The sequence below is a fragment of the Toxorhynchites rutilus genome, chromosome 1, assembly GCF_029784135.1.
Source record: "Toxorhynchites rutilus septentrionalis strain SRP chromosome 1, ASM2978413v1, whole genome shotgun sequence".
NCBI lineage: Eukaryota > Metazoa > Arthropoda > Insecta > Diptera > Culicidae > Toxorhynchites > Toxorhynchites rutilus.
This window is the reverse complement of record NC_073744.1, coordinates 149,580,113-149,607,521: the sequence shown is the minus strand read 5'-3', so window position 1 is coordinate 149,607,521 and position 27,409 is coordinate 149,580,113. Positions and strand designations below refer to the sequence as shown.

The 27,409-nt window shown below is 38.1% G+C and overlaps 1 protein-coding gene across 10 annotated transcripts in view; it reads right to left on the bottom strand.

Annotated features, from left to right (window-relative positions):
* LOC129763540 (armadillo segment polarity protein) overlaps positions 1-27,409 on the bottom strand; it is an 83,355-nt gene that overhangs the window by 33,847 nt on the left and 22,099 nt on the right. The window contains exon 1 of one of the 10 annotated variants that reach the window (XM_055762718.1): positions 23,082-23,380. The exons of 7 other annotated variants lie outside the window; for them this stretch is intronic. In XM_055762718.1, the coding sequence (XP_055618693.1) occupies positions 23,082-23,091 (10 nt within the window). In that variant the 5' untranslated portion in view covers positions 23,092-23,380. 2 more of the 10 variants (XM_055762716.1, XM_055762720.1) reach the window with 2 other exon arrangements.

Sequence of the window (27,409 nt, the reverse complement as noted above, 5' to 3'; positions counted from 1 at the left end):
CATACGAGTACCAAGCGATGAATGATACATAAAGAATTACAAACATCGTCATTCGGCACTTGCGAGCGACAAATGAAGAAAGAGCTATAACGAGAAAGGTTTCGTTTCTTGCGGATCGGTGTTCTTCTTCTTCTTCAATGGCACTAACGTTCCTAGAGGAACTTCGCCGTCTCAACGTAGTATTACTTGCGTCATTTTTATTAGTACTTAGTTGAGATTTCTATGCCAAATAACACGCCTTGAATGCATTCTGAGTGGCAAGCTCTAGAATACGCGTGATCACAGTGCAAGTCGGAGGAAATTTCTTTGACGAAAAATTTCCCCCGACCAGAACGGGAATCGAACCCGAACACCCGGCATGTTAGTTATGACGCTAACCACTCGGCCACGGGAGCGGATCGGTGTTGCTAACAACAATTTGCGGTCTACCTGAGTGAATAGCAGAAAGCTTCTGGTAGACAAATATGCTACAAAAAATTGCCTTTTTCTCAGTTGCTGATTTTGGAACATAGGACAACTATGTGTGGAACGGCAGAGTAGCTTTACAAATAAAAAAAATATGACTACCTTCCCTGAGAATCTAGCTGGCTGTTCGTTCACCTAGTGTTACTCTTGCTGACAGCTATGCTTCGGGTTCAACTGCGGTAACAGAGTAGTCCGTTTCTATGCTTCAAGATGTACGGATGGGTTCGAGGGGTTCGGAGGGGTTCGATGTGAAGTGAATGAGAGGCAAAGAATATAAATTTGCAACACCGACAGCGATCATGACGTTTTGGTTAGCAGGGTTGAATATCATTCAAACAGAAACAGAATGCTCTTGTTCTCGTTTGTTTCACGATTCGTAGTATGTAAAAACAAACGGAGGAAATGACTTCCGCAAGATCATATTTGTACAAAGGAAATTGACTTATTCAGTGAAACATTCAATCGGAAAACAATGCCCGGTATCCATGACAACCCCGTGCAGTAGCTTCTAGTCCCACTCCCAGTCCCAGTTCACACTGTGTGAACAGACAAAGCAAATCAACCTATTGTCAAGCGAGTCAGCTAATCGCAACATTTAAATTGTCCTCAATACAGCGTTTACACATTGCAAGTTTGTATTCAAATCGGCCTAGACAGTCGATTGCAAAATTGCATGCAAGTGGAGGCTTCTTTTTCATATTTTTCTGTCGGTATTAGTTGGAAAAATGGACATATTTTTGAAGTTTGAACATCCAAGTTTTTTTTCAACATTTCAACAAGCAAAACACTAATAAGGTTTTTTAATGAAATCCCATTATTTACCGAGTTATAGCGGTGATGCGGTATCATTTTTGCTAAAAATGAGCTATTTTTCATGAAAAAAGAAGCTTTTGTTTAGAAGCTCATAAAAAATCAAAACGCTTTAGATAATTAAAAATGCAAAATGCAAAAAAAAACAAAAATTCGATTTTGTCAACTTCCAGACCGGGGTCCCTCTCAACTCGCTCACTTCACCAGCTTGAAAATATTCTAATATTGATTTTTTTTTCTGTTACACTAGAATACCCCCTAAATCAATTACGTATAAAAGCTATAATATAAGCTATAATTCCCATTTTCCAATCATTAATATTCGTTCCGCAACGATTCGTAGCAAGGATTGGGTCGACTCGGATGCCAACTTGCACTGTGTAAATGCGGTCTCTGGTTTTGAAAGCGTGAAATTTAAAAACGGAAAATCAGTCGCATCAAGAAGGACAATCTTCTGCGAGCTCAGCAATTTCCTGATGGATAATGAAGAAAATTATATATTTTATGCAAAAAAAAATCATCGAGCAATTGAAAAATATAAGTTTTTTTTTAAATAAAAATCCCGCGTTCTGATCGGTCGATTAAAAAAAGCAATAGGTGCTATCCTAGTTGTGCGTCTAGTGCATTGGCACTCTATATAAGCAGCGAAAAAGACCGTTGCGACCAGTGTTGCCACACGTACAGATTTATCTGCAAAGGCACAGATTGTTTCGCTTGGAGCGATTGTTTTAAAATTTAAATCACGATAATACGCAATCAAGATTCAAAAAAAAATTGTAAGCTATGTATGTATCATAAAACACACGAATGACTTTCAAATGTGAATGTAGTATTTGTAGTGAATAAATGAGTATTTTTATGCTAAATTTCTACAACGAATATTTTCTATGGAATCTGTACCATTGGTACAGAGAAATAGAAAGAAAAATAGAAATGAGAAAGATTTTTAACCAGATTAAAATGTGGAAACACTGGTTGCGACGATTGCTGATTTTGATCTTCTTGATGAAAAAAGGTTTAATAAACATTCAGTGCAATGCACATTGACAAAAATGACATATAGCCTACTTGTGTATTGTTCACGTGAGTGCAGAAAGAGTCATGAATCAACCATCTTTTGCTGCTGCTAAAAATCACGCAAGTAGGATGGCTTTGAAAGCGCGGCCCTGATTAAAGAGGAATATGTATTGCCCCTTGTAATTTGTGCAAAACATCAATTAACAGAGAACCGATCGCGCTGTGATTAAGTCAAATTTGATTTTGCTCAAACCTCGTTTAAGTTTTTTTTTCGAAAAAAAATTAGACGGTCATTTTTTTACTTCGTCTCGAGTGTACATTGTCCTGAATTAGGGTGATGGCTTTATTGCCGAATATTGCTTTATTGCTGAAAATTGATTTTTTTTAACGATTCCGATTCTCTACCGTTACCTTCAAATGAATTTTTTTAAAGTGCATTTTCTATGAAAAAAATTAACTTTATCGCAAATAGCTACTTCTAGACGAAACCTTTAAAAATTTTTTTTTTTGTGGAGTCGAAGCCAAACAGATCCTGCCTATCATCACGTTTTTGGTATCTGAAAATTCAGAAAGGGATATTTTTTTCGTTTTTGAAATATTTTTTAAAGTACGTCAGTTAGCACGAGCGTCAGTATAAAATTGTACTATACGATCGAAAAAGCAATGAAGTATTTTATGACAGTACCAGCAAATTTGCACCAATTTGCGTTGGCAAGACAGGTGCAACTTAACATTTTCTTTTATTTTCTATAATCAACCTGCTGAAAGCCCAGTGGAAAATGTTTTGTTGTAGAGTGAATATTTCAAAATATACGTCGAAAATCAGAATCTTCGTTCTAAAGACTGAAAACTAGATTGAGATGACTCTTGAAGGCTTGGATTGGAATTAAGCCAGAACATTAATAACGATAACAAGTTTTTACGAGAAAGTCACAGAAAACGATTTGTGAGAAATTTGGCTTGGAAAAATTTGCCATGTGCAAAATAAGGCGTGATAGAAAAAATGGTATTCATTACGAAGAATCCTTCAAAATCGTCATAAGGATCTAGGTAGATACCCACTGGAGATACATACTGGTAATAAGGACACAAATCTCGTGTATCGTTCTAACGACAACAAGCCAATCCATCGGCTCTATCCATAAGAGTCAGTCAAAACAAAAAAATGACGAGAGCTGAAGTTGATTCCGGGAGATGCGTTCGTTTTGATGATCGAATCATTAGACGTAATTAGAGTATTATTTCAAAACGGGCTGCTTTGAGACCGATATAAAAAAAATGAATAATTCATACATTGTATGGTGTTCACTCCTGTTTATTCCTTTTTTCGAAAAAAAAATATTTCACTATGATTTGACTGGAAGAGTGCAGACCGAGGACGGAATTTGCATCCAAAGCGCATGAGACACCTCATCCCATTAAAATTTATCCACAAAATACCCTGAGTAAACGTTAGAATAGAATGATTTTTCATCTCAATATTCATTTTCGATAACATATCATAAACATGAAAAAATTCGAATTCATTTTTGTTATTTTAACACGCACTCAGGCGCAAGTGTGCGCTCATAGAAACGATGAAAAAGCAATTCGGTAAAAATCCCAATGGTCACCCAAATTGAAGAACAATGAGCAATCTTTCACACAGTTGAACCTTTTGACAACGTGTTTGTGTGTGAAATGGACTCTGAATCTAAGAAAGCTTGGTTTCAACTCATCTCTACCTGAGTGTAGAGATAGGTATGATAAGAGCAACAAACCATACGTAGCCTCAGATATCATCGAACGCACTTCAATATAACCATATTTTCCTGGGCACATTCCCACCGTACGACTCAATGGGGTTCAGAGGCAAGCATTGCCTGTTCTCTGAACCACTCGGTTTCCGCCTCTCTCATTATTTGCCTATGTGGAAAACGGACAAATGTCTCCGGTAGTATGCAACTTTGCTGCGTAATACCACCGCGACGGAAAGGTGGTCTGCTGTCGAGGGCACGGGTAATATTTTCACACACTCTCTTTTTCACGTGTTGTCACACGCACCCACTGTGCGGAAACAAGCAGGAACACCACATTTTCGCATCCATTTATTCATTCATTCATTATGTAAGCGATAAGGGTTTCTCAGTTACCCAACCCCCGGCAGGCAGAACAGAGAACATCAAAGGAGAAAGTGTATATTTCGTAATTATAGACCCTAGTGACGGGCTGCAATCGAAGGGTTGCGTTGTTTTCGGTGGTCGGGGGTAGGAACTACAGCTTCTTCGCTGAACACACAATAACGCAGCACACTCTCGCACGTTCAAATGGGAGTGAAATTAATTTAAAATCCTTTTGTAGCGCTGGCTGGTTTAATATGAGCGGAACAGTAGTGCACTTGGAAGAAAGTGCAACAAATTTCATGAATAATTGAAATCAGAGCAAGAAAAAACGCTATAAACTACTAATTAACCAGCTCGTGCTCGCTTAATCGCGAACTATTTTTTTACCTTGTGTTGCATACAACGAGAGTAACCAGAGTTGGAATGAAGCAATTCGACACCTCATTTTCACGGATACTTGAGCGAGGTGTACATTTATTTCGTATTCCCCTTTTTACTGTAAGAAATGTTTCTGACTAAACAGTCAGGTTGTAGGCATTAAAGAACAATCCGACCACTTGGCGCGTGAAAAATGAGTTCAAAATTGATTTCCATCCCTTTTCGATAGAATAAGGGGAACGGAAGAACGCATATTGTGTTCTGAACTCTTTGATCTTTACCCTTTATATTTATCTCTGGGATAATTCCCCTGCTAGAAAAAGAGAAGGATGTAATATCGCCATATCACGCATTTCATCTTCCGGAATTTGAGATATTCCGATATACAAATGTTTTCGCATTGTTTTACAGTACGAGGTACTGTGACTTGTTCTATCAGCTGTCACATTATCCGCACTTGATTGTCAACATGGCGCCGAAACGCAAGCTTCCTTTCATCGCTTGAGCACGCCAAAGGCTTCTAGCAGTAGTAGATAAAACAGCGACTCCACGAAAAATCTTCCGAAGACAGTGCAGTGACTTTGCCTCTCAGGAACGAAAATATGTTTTTCATCACAGCTCCCCCATTTCACTTCGAGGACAACAAAAACTTACTGCTTCACCCCACAAGCCCAGCTGTGAACACAGGAAGACGATGTGAGGCAAATGGCAAATGTTTACTTTCGCTCTCCCCGGCAGTAGAACTTCAAAGGAAAGCAGCAGCTCTCGTTATCTCTAAAGCGATTTTGAGCTTATAAAATAAGACGCCCCTCCTCTGTCACTCCCCCTTTCGTTTGCGAGAGTTTTTAATCTTTTGCAGAGAATCCTTCAAACGGATCATCAACGATTTTCCCGAGGGGATGGTCCTTGCACGGTTGAGAATCCTCACAAAGGAAACTCAAACCTTAAAAAAACAAGACATTACTTGCAAGTGTTAAGATGCCTCAGAACGCCACCCGAGATGGCCATTTTGTAGGGTGACCACCACAAATTGGGTCTAATCAAGCGAAACGAAGCGACCGACCACTCAAGTCGTATGGAGTTTGCACAAAGTGGACACTCCGGTATGGTCATCGTTGTTTGTAGTGTGTTTGTGTGTGTGTCGAGCTTTGTTTACTCACGGAAGTAAAGGTAGCATTAGTGTAAAAAAAAGAAAAGTAGCCGGTTCTGATGACCTGATTGCATTTCTATTACTGCCCATGGAACGACACCGACGGTAGTGAACTAACGAATAAACAAACAAAAAAGACTTAGATGACCACATGCGGACACTGACATACCAATGAAAAGAAATAATATTTCCAGGAAATTCGTAATGGATGAGTATGGATCGAAATGTTTCCGTTTCCATAGAGATATGACGAATTTCGCGCCAACTCAACCAGAAGACCTTACCTAATGAAGCAACTTGGCATACTTAGTTTTCCGAAAATTTATCTAGACTTTAATATAATATGGAGATATGGAAAGGGCCAAATATTTTTTATCATTTTTTTATATTTTTTTTTATTCGGTAAATCCTACAAGAAAGTGATCTATGGAAGAGTTTTAGGAAAATAATTGAATTTTCAGAACAAATACTGAAAAACTTTTTTTTGAAATTTTACACTGGAAAAAAACGATTTCAAAAACTAAAAGTCGATTTTCTCAAAATGGTCATCTCAGATTTTGATGAAATGGTAGATAAATCTGACTTAATGAAGAGTGGCGCAAAGCGGTCAAAGTTTGAGTTTTTTGAAAATCGAAAAATCACCCAAGGGGGGAGAAAGGAAATCGGGGTTTTCGAATTTTTTTTTTATGCCAAATGCTTATTCATGCAAATGCTTAAAATCAATAGCAGGTAGACATAGATTTATGATGACCCTTGGATGCTAAAGTACAGTTTTCAGCTTGTTTTTGTAGTCAAATACAATATGTTTCAATGTGAAAATTCTTGAAAAAGTTTTTGTTAGGAAAACTTTTTTGCCTTAAATATGCACAAGTTGCGATGTATGGAAGAGTTGTAGGGCACATATTTATCTACAATTTATCTACCATTTCATCAAAATCTGAAATGACCATTTTGAGAAAATCGACTTTTAGTTTTTGAAATCGATTTTTTTCAGTGTAGGATTTCAAAAAATATTTTTTCAGTATTTTTTCATTTTTTTATATTTTTTTTTATTCGGTAAATCCTACAAAAAAGTGATCTATGGAAGAGTTTTAGGAAAATAATTGAATTTTCAGAACAAATACTGAAAAACTTTTTTTTGAAATTTTACACTGGAAAAAAACGATTTCAAAAACTAAAAGTCGATTTTCTCAAAATGGTCATCTCAGATTTTGATGAAATGGTAGATAAATCTGACTTAATGAAGAGTGGCGCAAAGCGGTCAAAGTTTGAGTTTTTTGAAAATCGAAAAATCACCCAAGGGGGGAGAAAGGAAATCGGGGTTTTCGAATTTTTTTTTTTTTTATGCCAAATGCTTATTCATGCAAATGCTTAAAATCAATAGCAGGTAGACATAGATTTATGATGACCCTTGGATGCTAAAGTACAGTTTTCAGCTTGTTTTTGTAGTCAAATACAATATGTTTCAATGTGAAAATTCTTGAAAAAGTTTTTGTTAGGAAAACTTTTTTGCCTTAAATATGCACAAGTTGCGATGTATGGAAGAGTTGTAGGGCACATATTTATCTACAATTTATCTACCATTTCATCAAAATCTGAAATGACCATTTTGAGAAAATCGACTTTTAGTTTTTGAAATCGATTTTTTTCAGTGTAGGATTTCAAAAAATATTTTTTCAGTATTTTTTCTGAATATTCAATTATTTTCCTCAATAATTGTAGTTTGTTGTGGTTTTTTTGTAGGACTAACCATTTTCGAGAAAAAAAAAATTATAAAAAAATGATCAAAAATATTTAGCTCTTTCCATATGTTAGTCTAGAAATTTTTTCGGAAAACTAAGTATGCCAAGTTGCTTAATTAGGTAAGGTCTTCACGCCCCGAAAGTTTCATTAAGTTCTGAAATGGTCATGCCAATCCCATATACGAGTTGGCGCGAAATCCGTCATGTACTATATATCATCATTAACAAGAAGCCATTTATAATGTACAGGAAAACTTTTTTTGTGCGGTAGATAGGGACCGCATAAAAAAAGTTTCCCCCGAGAAAATAACTTAAATCCACGCCGTTCACCGTTCCATTTCCTTTTGTTTCCCTGCTTTGCGATGGGACAGTTCGCCTTTTTGGTTTCCCGTGGCTGAGTTGTGTCTTTAGTTGCATGTCGAAACGTGTTACTGTTAAAAAACATGTCATGCAAAAACTTAGAAAAACAGAGCGTTTGATGGAAGGATGGGAATGATTTCAGAAGTGGTAAATTTGGACGCAAATATGCTTTTTTCGTACTGAAATGCATATAAACCATCGAAAAAAAACTAGATGGACAATAACTTCGTCTTTTCATATACCGCACAAAAACAGGTTTTACTGTATGCATTTTTCCTGGAACATTAAACATGCGAATGTGTTCTTCATTGCCTCATTACTCGGCAGCGAACACACCATTGATAAAAATTTTACTCGTTATGAGTCAGAAATACTGGGTTTCTAGAAATTCTTCGGTGATCAGTTACCCGGAGATATTCCAGCCAAAGTTTACACATGGATACACATGGTTGTGATCGACAAGTTTATATGTCGTCGTTCGTCGTCGTCGTCGTCACGGACGGTCAGGTTCTTGATCAGCCAAGTGTTTTTGACGCTTGGAGTCTAACAAATCATAGAATAAAACAAGACTGATGATCGGCACCTCTATCTAAAAGTGGACATCACAGTGCAAATCACATTCAGGGCCTTACAAATTCATTCTCATTGACAAATCGTCACTCAATAATGAACTTACTGCATTTCAAGTATTCGAATTGTACTCATTGAAACTCATGAAAAAGGCGACCATGAGTAATCAGTTGCCGGTGGTGTAGTAGTAAGTGTGACTTTTTTGGAAGACGGCATTTAAAAACAATGAAGTGGATAAAATTTTCAAAAAATTGCGATCGTCCATTTGTTTGTGAAATGAATCTTCCTGACGATGATAATAAACATAGCCTATGCAAGCAGTTCCTATCATCAATGAAGGCTTCCTCTTCCCAGTTTGATAGGAAACGTCAGCAAAAAGAAAAGAAACAGAAGAATCGATGTTCCAGTATCAAGTGAACTAAAGCCATTACATGCTAAACCGATATAGTGGTTCTCAGATTTTCGTGAAAATTTTGTTCTTTATCGCAAAACATTTGACCCGTACTTTTTTATTTTTTCATCAACTTTTTCCTCTTTTTTCCAAAAATGACTTTTTTCAAAAAATCATAATTTTTGAACTACTAGACCGATTCAGATGATCGATATATCAAATTAAAGCCAATTAGATAGTCTTTTTTGAAAAATATTGTACATGCGAAAAAAATGGATTTTGATTTCGTAATTATTTATTGTATTAGTTTTTTATAGTTTACATGGTTTCGTGATCAAAGATGCTATATTTTTTTTGAAAGCTGAGGTTTTTTACATTACATATTCAAAAATAAGAGATGTGTTATTTTCCGTTTTTAAGTTAGGATTTTTCAAAGTTAACATGTTTTCAGTATTCGTTCAATATTTCTATGTAACTAAAGGGTGTGTCACATCAAATTGCATCACGGAAAAAACACTGTAGAAAATTAATTTTTAGGAATTATATCTTCAGCTTTCGATTATAATCAGATAAGAGTGTATAGATCACGTTGGCCATGCTTCACAGTAAATTTTTCGTAAATTTGGAAAAATGTCGTCGAACGAAAAAGAGCGTCGTGAATTAATCCTGTGCACTCATTTCGAGAATCCGGAGTTGTCACATCGGGACATCGGTAAGATGCTGGGAATCGTCCAATCCACAGTCAGCAGAGTACTAAAACGATACTTCGAGAACCTAACCATCGACCGGAAGGTGAAGAACGGCGAAAATGGATGCTCCGTCAGTGAAAAAGATCACAAGCGCGTAGTTAAGCAGTTTAGACGTGATCCGAGAAGTTCGGTCCGGGATGTCGCCAATAAGCTGAATTTGTCAAGTTCATTCGTCTAGCGGACCAAGCAGCGGGAGGGCCTGCGTACATACAAGGTTCAGAAGGCTCCTAACCGCGACGAAAGGCAAAACATGGTGGGGAAGACGCGAGCCCGGAAGCTGTACACCGAAATGCTGACGAAGCTGCGTTGCCTGGTAATGGACGACGAAACCTACGTCAAAGCGGACTTTCGTCAGCTGCCGGGCCTGTTGTTCTTCTCCGCAGAGGACAAATTCAGCGTTCCGGAGGAGATTCGCAAGCAGAAACTATCCAAGTTTGCCAAAAAGTACATGGTGTGGCAAGCGATCTGCTCTTGCGGAAAGCGGAGCGCCCCCTTCGTGATGACCGGCACGGTAAACGGGCAGGTTTACCTAAAGGAGTGCCTACAGAAGCGCTTACTACCACTATTGAAGCAGCACGAGGACCCGACCATCTTCTGGCCGGATCTCGCTTCGTGCCACTATTCAAAGGACGTGTTGGAGTGGTACGAAGCCAACGGGGTCACCTTCGTGCCAAAGGAAATGAACCCGCCCAACGCGCCGGAACTTCGCCCAATAGAGAAATATTGGGCGATTATGAAGCAGGCCCTCCGGAAGAACCCAAAAGTTGTCAAATCGGAGGCGGACTTCAAGAGAAAATGGATTTCTGTTCAAAAAAAACTACAACCTGACGTTGTACAGAACCTTATGGACGGGGTAAAGAGGAAGGGGCGAGCATACGGGCTTGGGCTCGAAGTATGAATAAAAAGAAAATGCCAAAAGTTGTTTAATAGTTTTTATTTTACTGTCTAAAATTTTCAGAAGGATCGGTCTACTGGGCGAATTTCTACAGCGTTTTTTCCGTGATGCAATTTGATGTGACACACCCTTTAGACTAGATGTATGCGACTTGAATTGAAAAAATTGTAATTTTTTTCAAAAAAAGGCTACCCAATTGGCTTTAATTTGATATATCGATCATCTGGATCGGTCTAGCAGTTCTAAAGTAATAATTTTTTGAACAAAGTAGTTTTTGGAAACAAAGTGAAAAATTATTTTTTGACCATCAATTGAAAAACCATAATTGAAAAATCATAACTCAAAAACGAAAAAAAAACACCTCTCTGGTTTCGACATATGTTAAATATGTGAAAAATCCTCAGCTTTCCAGAAAAAATAGAAAAAATATAGCGCCTTTTGACAAGGCGGTATTTAAGACAACAGGTCTTCTAAATATTGGGTCCCAATAATCTGTTTTGCAGTGCAATATTATACTGTGAAAATAACCACTCTACTGAGGCTTGTGATGCAGTCGCGGCAAACAATACGCGTGCGATTTTCCAGAAACGTTCATCTTCAACTCTTTTTTGTACCAGTAGTGCGTGACGTATTTTCCAATTTGTGGAGAGTAGATCACTAATTTTTCATACCTTGCTTATTGCCGTTCTACGCATAGTTGTCCCATGTTACTTTTTGACGATTTTCACTGTTCTTCATAAAACGTTGTTTTTATGCATAATCTTACGGAAAAACACAAAAAACTTCTAGTTTATTCCAAACTTTTCAAAAAACAACATCAAGCTCAATTATCCCATGTTGATATTCTATTCATAGGTGTCACACCATGTATTTTTTGTAGATCCATATCGAATAAGTCGGTTCAAGCACAAGAATTTCATGTCACACTTTCAGCAGGTCTAATGCACTCTTTTCTGGTGTGGAAGAACGAACTAATTCTCAAACAAATAAGAAAAAGTTTAACAGAACACGTGTACACCATGTTAGCGAATGCAATAATAATAACAATGAGATTTATTTTCTGGAAAGGTGTTGCAGATCACTCATTTCTTGATAAAACGATGTTTCTATGCATTATCTTTCGGAAAAACACAAAAAAAATATTGTTTGTTCCCAGTATATTGAAAAACAACTTCAAGTTCAATTGTCGCATGTTGATATTCTAGGCATAACAGTCCCACCATGAATTTTTAAACCCGTAATGAAGCTTGATTGATTCAGTGAGGGGATCTCATCACATTTCATTAAAAAATAGTATAGTGCTTATAAAAAAACCCGGTGTATTGCTGAATTGAAATTCTTAAAGCTTTCGGTAGACAAATAAGCGAGAAAACATTGATTGCGTTTTTCTCAGTTGCTGATTTTGGAACATGAGACAACTATGCGTAGAACGGCAGCTTATAGAGAAATAGTCTTCAAAATTGACTAAAATTAGTCAAAAGAAATAATATGGGTCGTCACAGCCATACGATTTTTGATTAAAAAAAACCCGAAATGGTCGAGCTGTAGTTGTGTATAAGAGGAAATGTGAATGTAAATCAATTTCACCGATTCAATATCAACAAATGCCACCCGGCGCTAGTATGTGTAGATAAAAATCGCGTATAAAATTGCTTCAAAAGTGTAGTTCTACCGTTTCAACACCACTGTTTATCATTTTGCCACGATCCGGAATAGCTGAATTATATCCGAAAGTGTTATCCAGTCTTTGCTAAGTTTCGCTGACCGGTTATTTGCGATAACAAATTCTGCCTTCAGTCGATTGTGTAGCTGTAAATGACACAACCACCTCAATGACTCAAACTAGGCGCATGAAGTACAACAACAAACCAGACAACAATGGCCTAATCGTAGTGGAGTTTGCATTAAAATCATCACGCGACGAATTCTACAGTGCGTATTTGAGAAAACGTGACCTGAAGCTACGACATGTTGGTTTAAATTCTGATCGTCGTGTGTATATCAACGAAAGTCTTACCGTCGAAACGCGCAAGCTAAAATCTGATGCTCTACATTGGAAGAAGGCAGGCAAGTTGACATCGGTTTATACCAAAGAGGGAATCGTTCATGTGAAGCTTGCAGCTGACGGTCCACCAAGTACATTCCAGGAATGAGTTGGATAAATACTTGTGAGATTCGTACACCTTTGAAGTAATGTTCATGTTAGAAGTTTTGTTTATAACATTGTCAAATATTATATGTCAAAAATACTTGTTTTATACTCCTCCATAAAAATGCAGCCCTCTAAAAATTGCTTCCCATATTACACATAATGCTTCAGTCACATAATCACACCTCTACGAACATTCCGGGAGCAGTGTTAAACGCTGTTCTATTATCTGGAAAGTTCAATATCTGCCATGGGAATTCTCAAAGTATCTGTGCGCAAAATTGTCGCAAGATGGATGAAGTTCGAAACATATTATTGGATTCCAAGATCGAAATTGCGTGTTTCACTGAATCTTGGCTCAATTCCAACATCAGTGATCGTTTAATCGGTGTATCTGGCTACACCGCTGTGAGGAACGACAGAACATATAAGCGTGGTGGAGGTATCGTTGTTTATTACAGGAGCAATTTGAACTGTTCTAAAGTTTTCGGCACAGTGCTGACAGATGATTCTGTGGACAAAACTGAATCTTTAGCGCTAGTGTTTCGAATAGGATATCATAAAATTCTGCTGATGGTCGTTTACAATCCTCCGGAAAACGAATGCTCATCTTTTTTGGCGGAGAAGTTGGCTAATTTCGCTGTACGCTACGAACAAATTTTTCTGGTGGGAGACTTTAATACCGACCTACTACGACCTAGTAACAAACGAAGTCTTTTCGAATCAATGCTACGGACTTTCTCTTTATCATCAATGAGTGATGAACCAACTTTTTTTCACCGTGGAGGATGTTCGCAGCTCGATCTTTTTTTGACCAACAACAACGAGAAAGTGTTGCGCTTTGGACAGGTCAGTTTTCCTGCATTGTCGCAGCATGATTTGATTTTTGCATCAGTGGACATCGATGTTACACAGCCTCCCAGTCTACGAACTTTTCGTGACTACGCAAATTTCGAGCCACATGTTTTGGAAAACGAAATCTCGTCTATACCCTGGAGACAGTTTTATATGATGGAAACTCCCAACGCTTCCTTGGAATTCTTCAATTCACACATTAAAAGAGTGCATGATGAGTGTATCTCTCTTCGTGTCAGTAGAAATCGTCGACGGCACAATCCGTGGTTTTCTGAAATCGTCCGTCAGTTCATGCTTGAGCGTGACTTGGCATACAAGGATTGGTTGCAAGCACCTGTACATTTGAAGAACATTAAACGTCAGAAGTACAAGGAGCTGAGGAATCGTGCAAACTCGAAAATAACCCAGGCGAAACAGCAGTATATGAATCGTTTCTTGGACAGCAGAACGCCGTCGAAAATACTTTGGAAGCGGATTAAGAGTATTGGTGTCGGAAAAGATAAACAGTTTCAGCCTTGTGAGTTCGACCCAGATGATATAAATAGTACATTCTCGTTCAATTTTACAAGAAGTAATCAACCAGAAGTAACACCTTCGATATCAGCACAAGCATCGTCGTACAGCTTTTCTTTTCGACCTGTGTTTCATTGGGAAGTCGTGAACGCCATCTGGGACGTCAAGTCGAATGCTCTTGGGATAGACGAGATACCAATTAATTTCATAAAGATTATACTACCCTTAGTTGTGCACCATCTTACACATCTGTTCAATATGTTCATCGAGTGTTCCACCTTTCCTGATTCCTGGAAACATGCAAAGGTTTTACCTTTGAAGAAGAAGGCGCATTTGAATTACATCACTAATCTAAGGCCCATCAGCATACTATGCGCATTGTCGAAGGCTTTTGAGAGACTTCTTAAACAGCAAATGACATCCTATATTGAGGACAACGTTTTATTGACCAAATATCAAGCTGGTTTTCGCAGAGGACAAAGCATCAAAACCGCAGTTCTCCGAGTGTATGACGATTTAGCATCCATCGTAGATAAGAAAGGTGTTGGCGTACTCCTACTTCTGAATTTTTCTAAAGCTTTCGATTCTATTCCACATAGCAAGCTATTGAACAAGTTGATTTCCCAGTTCAACTTCTCTTATGCTGCTGTAAGTCTGATGAAATCCTACTTGCAGGGAAGAAGGCAGACTGTTTACTGTGGTGATCGCTGTTCAAGCAGTTTAGAAGTGCCATCTGGTGTGCCTCAAGGCTCGGTTTTAGGTCCTCTGCTGTTCTGCTGCCATGTCAATGACCTACCGACGGCTCTCAAGTACTGCTCTATCCAAATATACGCCGACGATGTGCAACTTTACGTCGGGAGACTCGGTCCCTGTACCCGCGATTTAGTCAGAATAATGAATGATGACCACGAACGTGTTGCAAATTGGTCGAAACAAAATGAACTCCGTGTGAATCCATCTAAGAGTAAAGCTTTAATCATCACCAGTCGACGCCGTAGACCTGAATATTTTCCATCACCAGGGATTGTAATGGACGGTCAGAACATCGAATTCCTGGATAGTGTCAGCAACCTAGGATTCATCTTCCAAAGTGACCTGCAGTGGGACAATTTGATAACACAGCAATGCGGGAAAATCTATGCTGGTCTCCGGACACTTTACCGATGTACCTCCACCGTTCGCCACTAAATTGAAACTTTTCAAATCGCTAATTCTGCCGCATTTCGTGTTTGGCGACGTTCTTCATATCCGTCCAAGCGCAAACTCCTTCGATCGGTTACGTGTCGCACTAAACTGCTGTGTGAGATATGTTTACGAACTGAGCCGCTATGATCACGTGAGTCACTTGCAACAGAACCTTATTGGATGTCCTCTACAAAGCTTTTATGCTAATCGATCTTGCGTATTCTTGCGGAATCTGCTGAACACACGATCTCCTGGGATACTATACCAGAGGCTTCTTCAAACTCGTGGACGCCACCTGCAGAATCTAGTGATTCCAACCAACAACACAGCATGTTACGCAAATTCATTGTTCGTTAGGGGTGTGGTCAATTGGAACTCTTTACCACCCGTTGTGAAACGATCCTCGTCAGAAGCAATTTTCAAGAGTGGCTGTATCAGTTTTTGGAACCGTGTAAATTAATTTAATTATTTTTAAAATCAATCAACGAATAGGTTAGGCAATAATGTACTCAAACCATTCATAAATCGGAAGTAGTATATTTTAAAAGATTTGTATCTAACGCTACTGGACAATAAACAAACAAACAAACAAACAAACCGTCTAGCCAATTCAAAATTTGGCTGACCTTACAATGATCAGCTTTTCACTTTCAAATGAAATTTGATTTTTTAATTGAGATCCCTCTCTTCCGCGTTCATTGTTCTTGCCGCCTCAGTTTATCGATTGTTTTTGGAGCTATAGGCTAGTCATCAGCTGTATGTGTTTCACTAATGGAGAATTTTCCAGTTTTTCCCGTACCGGTATGTGTATGTATGTGTACCGCTTCCCGCCAGGTTTTGTCATTCCAGTTATCCAAACGCCGTCCATTTCACCATCTCCCACACACCACTTCGAGCCCACACCGACTCTCAATGAGATTCGGCTTTCCTTTGATCTTTCCTTACCCTGCACAGTCTTTGGTGCGCAACCGATCCCCATACCACCGGACCGATGCTTTCAGTGCCGCTCTCAAAAGCCTCTGACGTCGACGAAGCTCGTGGCACCCGCCCGAGGTATTTTCAACTTTTCATAAAACCATGTTTTGCAATTTGCCTGAGCGCAGGATGGGCGTTATCGGGCCAGAGTATAATGACGACGAGCGGGGGATTTCGGTGGTTCCGGTGGGATGTGGAAAGAGGATTTTCATTTCATTTCAATATTTCCCCCCAGTCCCAATAGCCCGGGAAAAGGGCAGACTAGACACATAGCGACTGGCCGAGGATGCTGTTGCCATTGGAAACCACTATCATCCATCCATCCGCGGACATTTTGGAATGTGAAATGAGCAGCGGCGGATGGTATGCGCGTCATCTTCGCTGGCTGTGAAACGCCAGCCCGTAAGTAAGATACACCTGGAAGCGGCAAAAGTGGAAACGTGTTCCTGCGATAACAAGGCGAATTTCGTTAGCCTTTGTTTTGACGATTCGTTGACAACTCCCTCTTGTGGACGGCGACGTCTTTTATTTTCTTCGTTCGCATGGGATGTGGATAGGTCGTGAGGTTTGGGGAAAACGTTTTCCGTTTCTTTTCGCCGAGGGCGGAAATTTCTTAAGAAATTGCTGTCGCCCCCAAAGAAGACGACGAGCGCGGATAATGATAACATCATTTCCGATTCGATGAGTGCCCAAAATGGCTGATAATAGCGTTGTTATCAATTTTGGTAATTTCGCAGCTTTGCGCTTTTAGGCGCTATGATCTATGAAAAACCTCTATGAATTTATTCAGAATGTCTGTTTTCAAATTTGTCTGTTCTATGTACACATCATCATGTGCCATTTCACGAACAAGACCCACTTCAACCGTCGCTGTTCCTTTTGAAGTCACAGTCAGCCGGATCCCATTATCGATGCACAAAATTTAATTAGACACTTGTTAGTATTCGCTTGTGTATTCGCCACATATACCCACCACCCATCCAGGGGTGCACAAACGGGAGAACAATCCCTGCCCAGGGTGGTGATGACATATGAATCAATTCATCGCACCGTTCTGCGCCATCAGAAGGAAGACATCCGGCTGTCTCGTCAAAACATACATACACACACCCACACCTACGCAGCTCGCCTCACAATGTACAGTTCTGTTCCTCTGTAGTTCCCATTACTAAATCAAAATACAAGAGGAGAACCCTTGAAACAGGCGCGCGTTGTGACACAAGGCTAAATACGCGCGGAGGCTGTCGTCGTCACACCAGCCCAGAGCCAAGGGTATGTAATTTCCATTATGAGTACCGCTCACATCTCTTTCACCGATCGCAAAGTGGCGTAAGTATGGGAGAATGGCGGAGGCTGAGGTTGGGAAGGATGCAAGGACACAACAGCAAGAAAAAAAAAGTGAGATCAAAGGAAATCCTAATCACGTTGATGACGGAGTCGACGAGTTCCCTCGCTCCGACTGGTTTTCCCTTAGTTCGCGCATTTCATGTTTGCTGCTGCTGCTTTCAAAAATGTGTATGCCTTAAAAACTGATGAATGCTATTAGGGATAAAGAGATTTTCATGAGGATTTCGCGGTATGTCGTGTGATTTGGGAGTGGGTCAGGATGATTGCAGAGTACTTGCAAGTCGACATATTTTGCTACCCGTCTGGCTGCTACTGAGGAAGGACTAGGGCAAGATTTTGTCCTTTTGACGTTTGAATATATGCCGTCATCGGAGCGCATCGAATTGGACATAGGGACTACGGTTTGATTTATTAATGATGCGTTTACGTAGCCGCATTTTGAACCGGACTGGCAGAATTTGAGCTAATGATGGTTTTTTCTTCTTCTATCGAAAAAGCAGTTTGTTGTGGAGCTTTGATGTTTTGTTAGTTTTGCTCATTTCCTGCTCTTGTGTTTTCAGTTTTTGCTATTTCACAATTCTATATTTCAATCAATTCAATGATTAAATTAGCATGAAGATTAACATTTGTAGCTTTATTTTACTGAATTTAATTTGAATACATATTCCAAGTCCTGGATGCTACTTTATGGACTGAAAAGATTCCTGTATTGTGTTAAAAAGTAAGTAGAAAATCATTTCGAAAAAACAAAAACGTTCCATTTAAAAATCAAGTTAACTTACAGATAATTTGTAAACGACAAGCAATTTCGTATAAATTTTGAAGTATAAAAAAATTGAGTTTCATTTTTATAATAAAAAAAACAAAAATAATGTTTGTTCTATTCATGATAGAATAGAATGTAGTCGATGTAGACTATAACTTTGAACCGAATCACCCAACATTAGGGATCTATGAAGAAAACATTCTCATTTGCTCAAAATCAAGAGAGATGTGTTCAGAATTTTGTGGTAGAAGATATATCCAAATTATTAAAATAGCGATCATATAACAAATTATTGTATTTTGTATCCCCACATTTTCTACATTTATGAAACAAGAAAACAAGAGAATGTCAAGTTTCTCGTGTTGTTGAAATATCAATCTGATTTTTGACGCAGGACTACATCTAACAGGAAGATATGAGGGATAGAATGAAAATCTAGGCCTGGACATATAAGAAATGATGCAAGATTTCGAACGCTTATAACTCGAACATTACTTTATAGATCGTTTGTTTGCATCAATTGATTGAAGTATTTCTACGCATCCATCATAATAAAACTAAATTATATATTTTTTTTTGAGATGAACAATTGAATAGTTGTAAAATGTTAACTCTCACGTTTCGATTGGCCCAATTTGTGCTTCTCAAAATGTACCAACCAAAACAGGCAACTAGTGTATATCATTCTACTGAAACGGAATCATAGAAATAAAGAAGCTCAATATTGCGTCGTAGGCCCCACCCCTGTGTAATTCTCCAGCAAGTCAGTATGCATTTGATGCGCTGTCGTTTATTCTTTTCCTAACCGGGAAGCAGTTCACTTTAGCAACTGGAGCGGTAGCGAAGTAGCAGCAAATGAACTTCAATTCTACGTTTGCCGAAGGAGAGCTTGTGTGGATTTAAAAGTGTTTTTGGCTTATTGGTGATTCCGATCAATCATTCAACTTTCGCGAATTCGTGCATTGTTTCCAGATTGAAAGTCGAACTGGGTGATAAGAGTTCATTTCTCAACGGCAAAAGTTGTTTTCTTCGGTTTGAACAGAAATAGTCGAATGTATGGATTATTTCTTTGGGAATGATGATTCTGAGAGCGTTGGAGATGTGATTTTGCTGTAATGAAACTGAAATACTACTTGGATACTCGATAACTTCGGTACTGAAGCATCGCTCTAGACAGCAAGCAATCTTGTACGTTTAATACTGAGGCTGAGAGTTAGTTTGAAAATTTCGATTTGCTCTGGAAATAGTTGGCGCCGCTCAGTGCAAACATTTGGTTTGCTCACATTACAACTACAATGTATAGAAATATGATTAAGGAGCAATATAATGAACTATATATTTACAGCTTGTTATCGAAACGCGGAGGATGTTCGCATCAATCGGTTGAAAATATTTCTATGCACCTATTAAAATAAAGAAAATTGTATACCATTTCGTAACAAACTACCGAATAATTGTTAAATAAAAAAAAGTTGATATTCCATCTTTTCCACGCCGTTTAGTCATCTTGTGGGAGAAGTCTCAATTTAAGGTACTGCAATGTGCTCGATAAAGAGATATGTGAAAGCGAATGAGCTAGAGACCACGCTAAGTACTCCTTATCACAAACAAAACTTTTGTAGCACAACATTTACATAGATGGTAAACGATTTTTTTATTTTCAGCTCTTGGTTCCTTGGTCCCTAAGTCCCTCCAATTATATCCCCGACATTACTCACCCGTTTTTTTTCTTTCAGTGGTTTACTATGGAAAAAAGACTAATGAGTCCGATTTTTTTCTGCCATTGCAACTCTTACAAACCGTTTGAGGTTCAGTTCATATAGCAAACGACCAGCCACCATTTGGAGTATTGAACGAAATGAATAATGATCATATGTAACAACTTTGTCTAAGACAGTTTTTGTCTAAACAATAAATATCTCCCACAAAGATGTTTTTAGTGCCTTCTATCTGAGTTGCATTATGGTAACTATGAAAAAACGGGTTTTTTACTCTAACTTTTATATTTAAAATTCTACATCAAAATGGTCTTCGTACGACTTTTAGAGCTTATCAATACCATCATTTTGCGATGCAGAACATGTCAATATCTTAATCCTGCTCAAAGTTATTGATGGGTTTTCATCCAAAAGCTCATGATTTCAATTTTAATTTACTCAAACACAAAAAATAACATAGTTTTGAAAATCACATATTATATAGAGTGAAATCTGTTTCTTCAAATTCCGTCAACAAGCATTTTTTATGTTTGCCCCAGAAAGAATTACACACAAATGAAAAGAGCGGGTTTATTTGGGAAGAAATATCAATAACCTTTAGTAAAGTTGAGGTATTGACAAGTTCTGCATCGAAAGATGTTTGTATTAGTAAGCTCTAAAAGTCTTTCGAAGACAGTTTGCATGTAAAATTTGAAATATAAAAGTTAGAGCAAAAAACAGTTTTTTTCATGGTGAACCTAACGTAACTTAGAAAAAAGGCGCTATATCGGTTATTTCAAGAGATAGAGAAAAACTTTGTTCTACAAAGATGTCTCAAATAATTGGAGCTACAACATTGTCGAACTATGTTTACCTCTATATATAAAGATAAGAAAGTTATATTTTTTATTTCATCTACAATTTTGGTCACCCTATTTTTGACAACGTAAAAACGAGCGCTCTATCATGAGTAACAACTTTGTCTAAGACAGTTTTTGTCTAGAGAATAACAGTCAAGCTCTAAATGCTAATTTCCACTTAAATGCATCTCCTGGACCATTGTGCAATGATGACCTCTGCGGGTGGCTTTTCTAAATGGGCAACATTTTTTTGTTTACAAAACAACTAAGAACATCTTCAATATGTCAGTTTTTCTTGTTAATTTAGCTGTCGATGTTTCGAGCTACTCTGAATTTTAAACGGTGAAGCAAGAACGAAGCGGGTTGATATTTTGTTTCATTTCATGGGTCAATTGTACTGGCATTGAATAAACCGATATTTTAATGCAAAAAGCTTCTCCGATTCGCACCACCTACGGGGTCTGTTCAAAAAATATCGCGGGTTACGTATATTCGATTCTAGATTTTTTTGTGGCATTATGTTGGTACTCATGTCTCTCACTTATGCTGAAAAGTAACGGCTATTTTGAATGCTCAGTTAATTTTTGACAACTGCTTTTCTTACACGTGTTTTAGTTCATCTTCGATTTTTGCCTATTGTAAAAATGGATCAACGAATCAGTATCAAATTTTATGTGAAAAACAAAATTAAGTGCGCGAACACATTCCGAATGTTGATTGTGACATCTGGTGAACCTACCTTGGAGCGAAACAACGTTTATCGGAGTTCGAAAAAATGTTCTCGGAGGGCTGAAGTAAAGCACACAGGTGAAGTCAAACAAGCATTCCGACTAATCAGTAAACCAGCAGGATGACTCACATTATCAACTACAAGTTACTAGTCACTTCGACAAAAAATCCAGATAACAGTGAATCTCGATGCAATCTACATGCAATTTAAAGACATTTGGCATTACTTTTTTTTTGAAAACCCCGACATTGGAATTTTTCGGTTTTGAAAAAAGTCAAATTTTGACGTTCGCGACAGTAGCATATAAAATCCGATTGGGCTAATATTTTGCATAGCGTATTTTATCGTGCAAATCAACATTTCGCAGGAAGTCCCGTATGAAAAATCGAGATGGCGATTTGGTATTGGCACCCTGATTCATACGTTTTGCCTCGTATTCCGAAAAAAACATTTTTGAAAAAGAAAATTAAAATAACAGTAGATCTCGACGTTCCATGCAATTTGAAGACATTTGGCATAAAATTCATTTTTTGAAAACGCCGATTTCGCCATACTAACCTTTCCCCACTACCCTTTGTTGGTTTTCCGGTTTTCAAAAAACTCAAACTTTGACGATTGTGCGACACTAGTAAATGAAGTCCGATTGAGCTGATATTTTGCATAGGGTAGTTTTTCGGGAAAATCAACATTTTTAAGAAAGTCCCGTTTGAAAATTAGAGATGATCAATTTCATTGGTATTCTAATATATACTTTTCTGTCATCAGTGCATTAAATTTTTTTTAACAAACTGATTATCTCGAAACGCGTTGAAATCCGTTAACTTCGTTGAAGTACGGCGAAACTCTGATGGAACACAGCTGCTTTACGAAGATATAATTCATTCGCTGGTTTGAAATTGAAAGTGTATCCAAAGAACTAGTCAAAATGCATTGAACTAAAAAACATCCAAAAAAAAACTTCATCGTGTGTCACTAGTTTTCAGATCATTTACTATTATTCTTTAAAGTATATGCTTTAGCCGAAAAAAACTCTAATCAACCGTTTACATCTATTCAAAACTATTGCAACCAGGATCGAATTGCAATCACAGTTCATAACTCGCGATGCTGCTGAAATCAACTAAATTATCTTACTTTCACCTAGATACTGTATAAACTCCATTCCGTTCGCGACCTGTTCATGACACGATCTCCGCGAGGCGTCTTCTACCTGTATACTTTTAATCCAATAGCTCTCAGACGTTTTGTTTCGGAGGGGTTAATCTTCGAATCCCTCCTTGGGCAAGTAGGGCATTTTATTTTTCGATGCTTCTTTTTCTCGCCATACTAGGACAACACTTATTATCGATCGAACAATCACATTCTCAACACTTACTCAGCATCATTGTGTTCGAAAAAAACTAACGCGAAATGTTTAATTTGCTTTTGTTCTCTGCAAATAAAATCGCGACCCAACGCCCCGTTTTTGGTGGCACACGTTCGCAAACGTTGACCGTCGTCCAAACTGAAATATCACCCCGCACTATGCGCTGCGAAGCAATCTCTCGGCGATCCAGAACTTGCACGGAAAACAGGCGGACGGTAGATCCTGTGCGCTTATCGAGCGATAAAAGTTCAATAAACAATTTTTCCTCGGCGTTGATTTAATTTATACGACACGCGGTGTGCCTGGTTGCTTCTGTTGCCGTTGCCTCGAATCGCCAAGCTGGTTGGTTGGTTGGTTGGAAGGATGCTTGATGGACCCCCAGTGTTTTGTCTCGCTCACACGACGCCTCGTAACGATGGTCTGATATGGTTCCACCCTCACTACTACTACCACCAGAACAAACGAGCGAGGCAACGTTGTGATTGGGGGGGGGGGGAGAGTGGATGAAGTAGACATCAACGGTAGCAGCAAGCGTGCGGTATTGGCTGCAAAAAAATCCCTCACCTCCCTCTTACATTACGCAGCAGACGCTGCCACCCACGCCAGGCTAAGGATTTTTTTCGCTTGTTCGTTGAGATGCATCAGAGAAAAAGATCCCAGAAGCATAAAATAACGCGTTGCCAGATAAATGGTGGGTGTCTTCTATTTGTTGTAAAATATTAGAAGGAAAAAAGGATTGTTTCAGGAAATCATTATTTGAAAATTGATGTATTTACACCGAAAGCCGAGTTGGGCCCAAATTTACACCAGGGTTGCCATAATAAAATCTGTGTTTTTTCTCAGAAAATCTGTATTGAAATCTGTATTAATCCTTTGCGGTCGTTTGTTTGCCTTCAGTCACCACTTCAAAGAAGTATATTAATATTATCTAATATTATTAAGTGTGAACTGATACATTGCTGCATAAATAGCCATGTATCAGTTCACACTTTTTCTGAACGAATTTTAATGTCTTGTGAATTTGTTCACGATCCAAAACTGTATAACTGTATAATAAAGAACGGTAATCAGCATAAACATAAGTTGTCATCCATGCTTGAGGAAAAGATTGATGGAAAACTCCATGTATTGCGGCACTGTGTAGATGTAAAGAGCATTGTTCTGTATGTTCAAACAGAAAAATAAAAGACGAAAGACGCTAAACTATTTATTTTTGTGATACATGCGAAAGATATCACACGAAGCAGAATTATGGCAAATATTTTTTTAAACTTAAATATAAAAACACTGTTTAGTAAATACTCATCAGAAGTTTACAAAAAATAAAGGAACTTTGTTCATCCTTCATAATTTCACAAAGTTATACATCACTGCTTTTTCGTGTAAAAATAATTGAGATCAGTACGACACACATATCGAATTTTATTACGACCGCAAAGGGTTAAATTTATAAGTTCAATCTTGAAGCATAATCTTAGCTTTAGTATCATTGATTGTCATAGTTATTATGAACTTGGCGATGTTGATGATCTCCACGTAAAAAATCGTATTCACGGTGCTTTAGTAGGATAAGGATAAACAGTGTTATTTATTTATTGTAAAGTCAGCCAATGGCGCCGACTTATGCTTCTTATCGCCTTAGACTGAATATTAGAAAGCATTACTGCACGCTACATATGAATGATAAAATGACTCCCGTTCAGACTGATTCGAATGCTATAAGAATAAAATTGGTGAGTTGTGAAAAAAATTATTGAGATCAAACCATACTGATATTGGATTGTTATTTTGAAAAAAATCTGTAAATCTGTATGAAAACCAAAAAAATCTGTATCTACAGATTCTTGGTTTCAAAAAGTTTGAAAAATCTGTATAAACACAGATTATTCTGTAGATATGGTAACCCTGATTTACACTGATTTACAATTGAATGCCGAATATAAACTGAATATCAAAATCCAGAAAGTTCTTCTACACGATAATGCGTCGAGTCACAAGTCACTGATCGTACATGAATTTTAGGCCCAAAATCGCGTCTATGTTTTGAATCATGCTCCGTATTCACCTGATTTGCCGCTCTGCGACTATCTTTTTATCATAGATTAAGCAGGGTGACCACTCAATTTTATTTTCCGAATTCTCGCATTTTTCCCGTATTCCCGATTTCACGAAATTCCCGACTCTCAAAAAATTGAAATGGAATGAAAATTTAAAAATATTGTGTCGTGAGTTAAAAACTGATTTTAGACACCCGAATGGCGAAAATATTTTTACTTTATTGTTTCCGAGTCCCATGTCCCATGTGACAAAAAATTTGTCGGTGTGTTTCTCAGCAACATATTTCGGGCTGGATGTAGGGTTCAGGAGTAAGATATGTGGATTTCTTCAGGTTTTTATTTAAAGTAATAACCCGTGCTCAATTGTTTCATTAATTATCGCAAATAAAATAACACAGAAAATTTGTCTTGTTAAAAGAACGCTGGACAAAAATAGGAGCATATGAGACGAGATGAAGTAGATAACACGAAGTAAGTAGCACTTTTTTCATCTTTCTTAGTTTGCTTCGCTTTTAATGATTCCACGTAATTTATCCTGCATTCGTGATTGCCTCATGCACATACACAACTCTATGTGTCGTAAGAATTTCCTCGGTTTGGTTTACTATCAAACACTTTTCGTTGATAATCTCTCCAACGATAGAATAAGAACTTCATTCACAAACAAGGTCAAATTTGAAAGCTCCTTCTCCGTCTTGGCGATAAGTTCCATCCAAAAATATTCAAATCATTGATATTTTCTTTGATAGTTTTTTTTATACCTAGTAAAACGGTTATTGGGGAATATTATCTTAGAGTTCTGAGCATATGACAACCAGAATCCGAGGAATACGTTCAAAATTATTAAATATTCTAAATCGCGTTCATGTCCATATTCAGCTGATTTTGGCCCCCGTAACTTTTTTCTATCCCCCAACAAGACATTCTTTACATTAGGGCAGTTCAAACAACAACGAAAGGTCTACGAGTAATGTTTGTTACTCATTGACTCGAAACTTGTTTTTATAGCTTAAAAACTTCCATGAAAGCACACACATCAATATGGGTACTTAAAAATTTCATCTCAGTATTGATTGGTCAGCAGTTGATGCATGTCGTCGGCTGGCAAAATCTTCGTTCGCTAACGCCGTCTCACAACTTGTATGCAATTAAGACAAACAATTCAGCAAAATGGACGGCAATGCATAGGAAGACGCTAAGTTGGAGCCAAATTTACTCCCCCGCTCCATCATGTTTGCCCTATACATACATAATACGGCGCATGACGAATCACTTTCCATTTTCCACTTTTGCTGTAGTTACAGATTACAGATTTTCAGGATTTCATACAGAATATACAGATTTTTCAATATTACGATCCAATTTTGGTTATAGATTGATGTCAATATATTCTTCCCAATCTCGCCTTTTCCATTCATATAACATTTGAATCGGTTCGAATACAAGTCATCTAATTTCGAGACTGATATGTTACGTAATGACCTGCTTTCTCATGTTCGATCTAAGGTGAAGTTTCAAAAGTCTGTGTCGGACAAGTATCGGTTAGCGTTACAATAAAAAAAATAACTCTGTTGAGCTTGAGCTTAAGCTTGAGCTTGGGTAGACTGTACAATTCGTAGTTGCTCTCCGTGATAGACCTGAACCGACCAAATTGCACACAGAACACTCAGAATGACGCTTGGGACTAGCAAATCATTCTCGTTGTGCAATTTTCGGTGATTCGAGCTTTAAATGGTCAATAACGACGCCAGCCACGTCCTTACAGTCACCAGGGGAAGGGAAGGAATGTTAGTATGATATTCGCCGCCCGAAGGCCAGAAGGGTCGCCTCTATAGCGTGGTTCCCTAGCGTTTATCATGGGAGGGATAGTTGTTAGTGGGGAGAGGTAAGAATCAGGATTCACTGAGGTAAGTGATGTGATTATGTGAAAGCGAACAATCGACGGAACGAGAAAATGAAATTTCGAAAATCCTATGTGTCTCAACGCGCGGCAGAAATTATCTCTAGGTATCCTGAGAAGGAAAACCTGCAAAATTGATTGGACCGACTATATATCCTATTATTCATTGCACGTATTTTTTATTGAAATCCAATCGTGACGGCGGAGAGTTTTCTTTGGGAAACCTGAGAAGGTAACCGAGAGAACAGCTCCAAAACTAATAATTCTAAATTCATCACGCGTCTTCTTTATCGACCTCCAATCCCGACGATGAAGAGTTGTCTTTGGGAAATCTGAGAAGGTAACCGAAGTCACGAGTACTATTTATAGAACTCCAATAA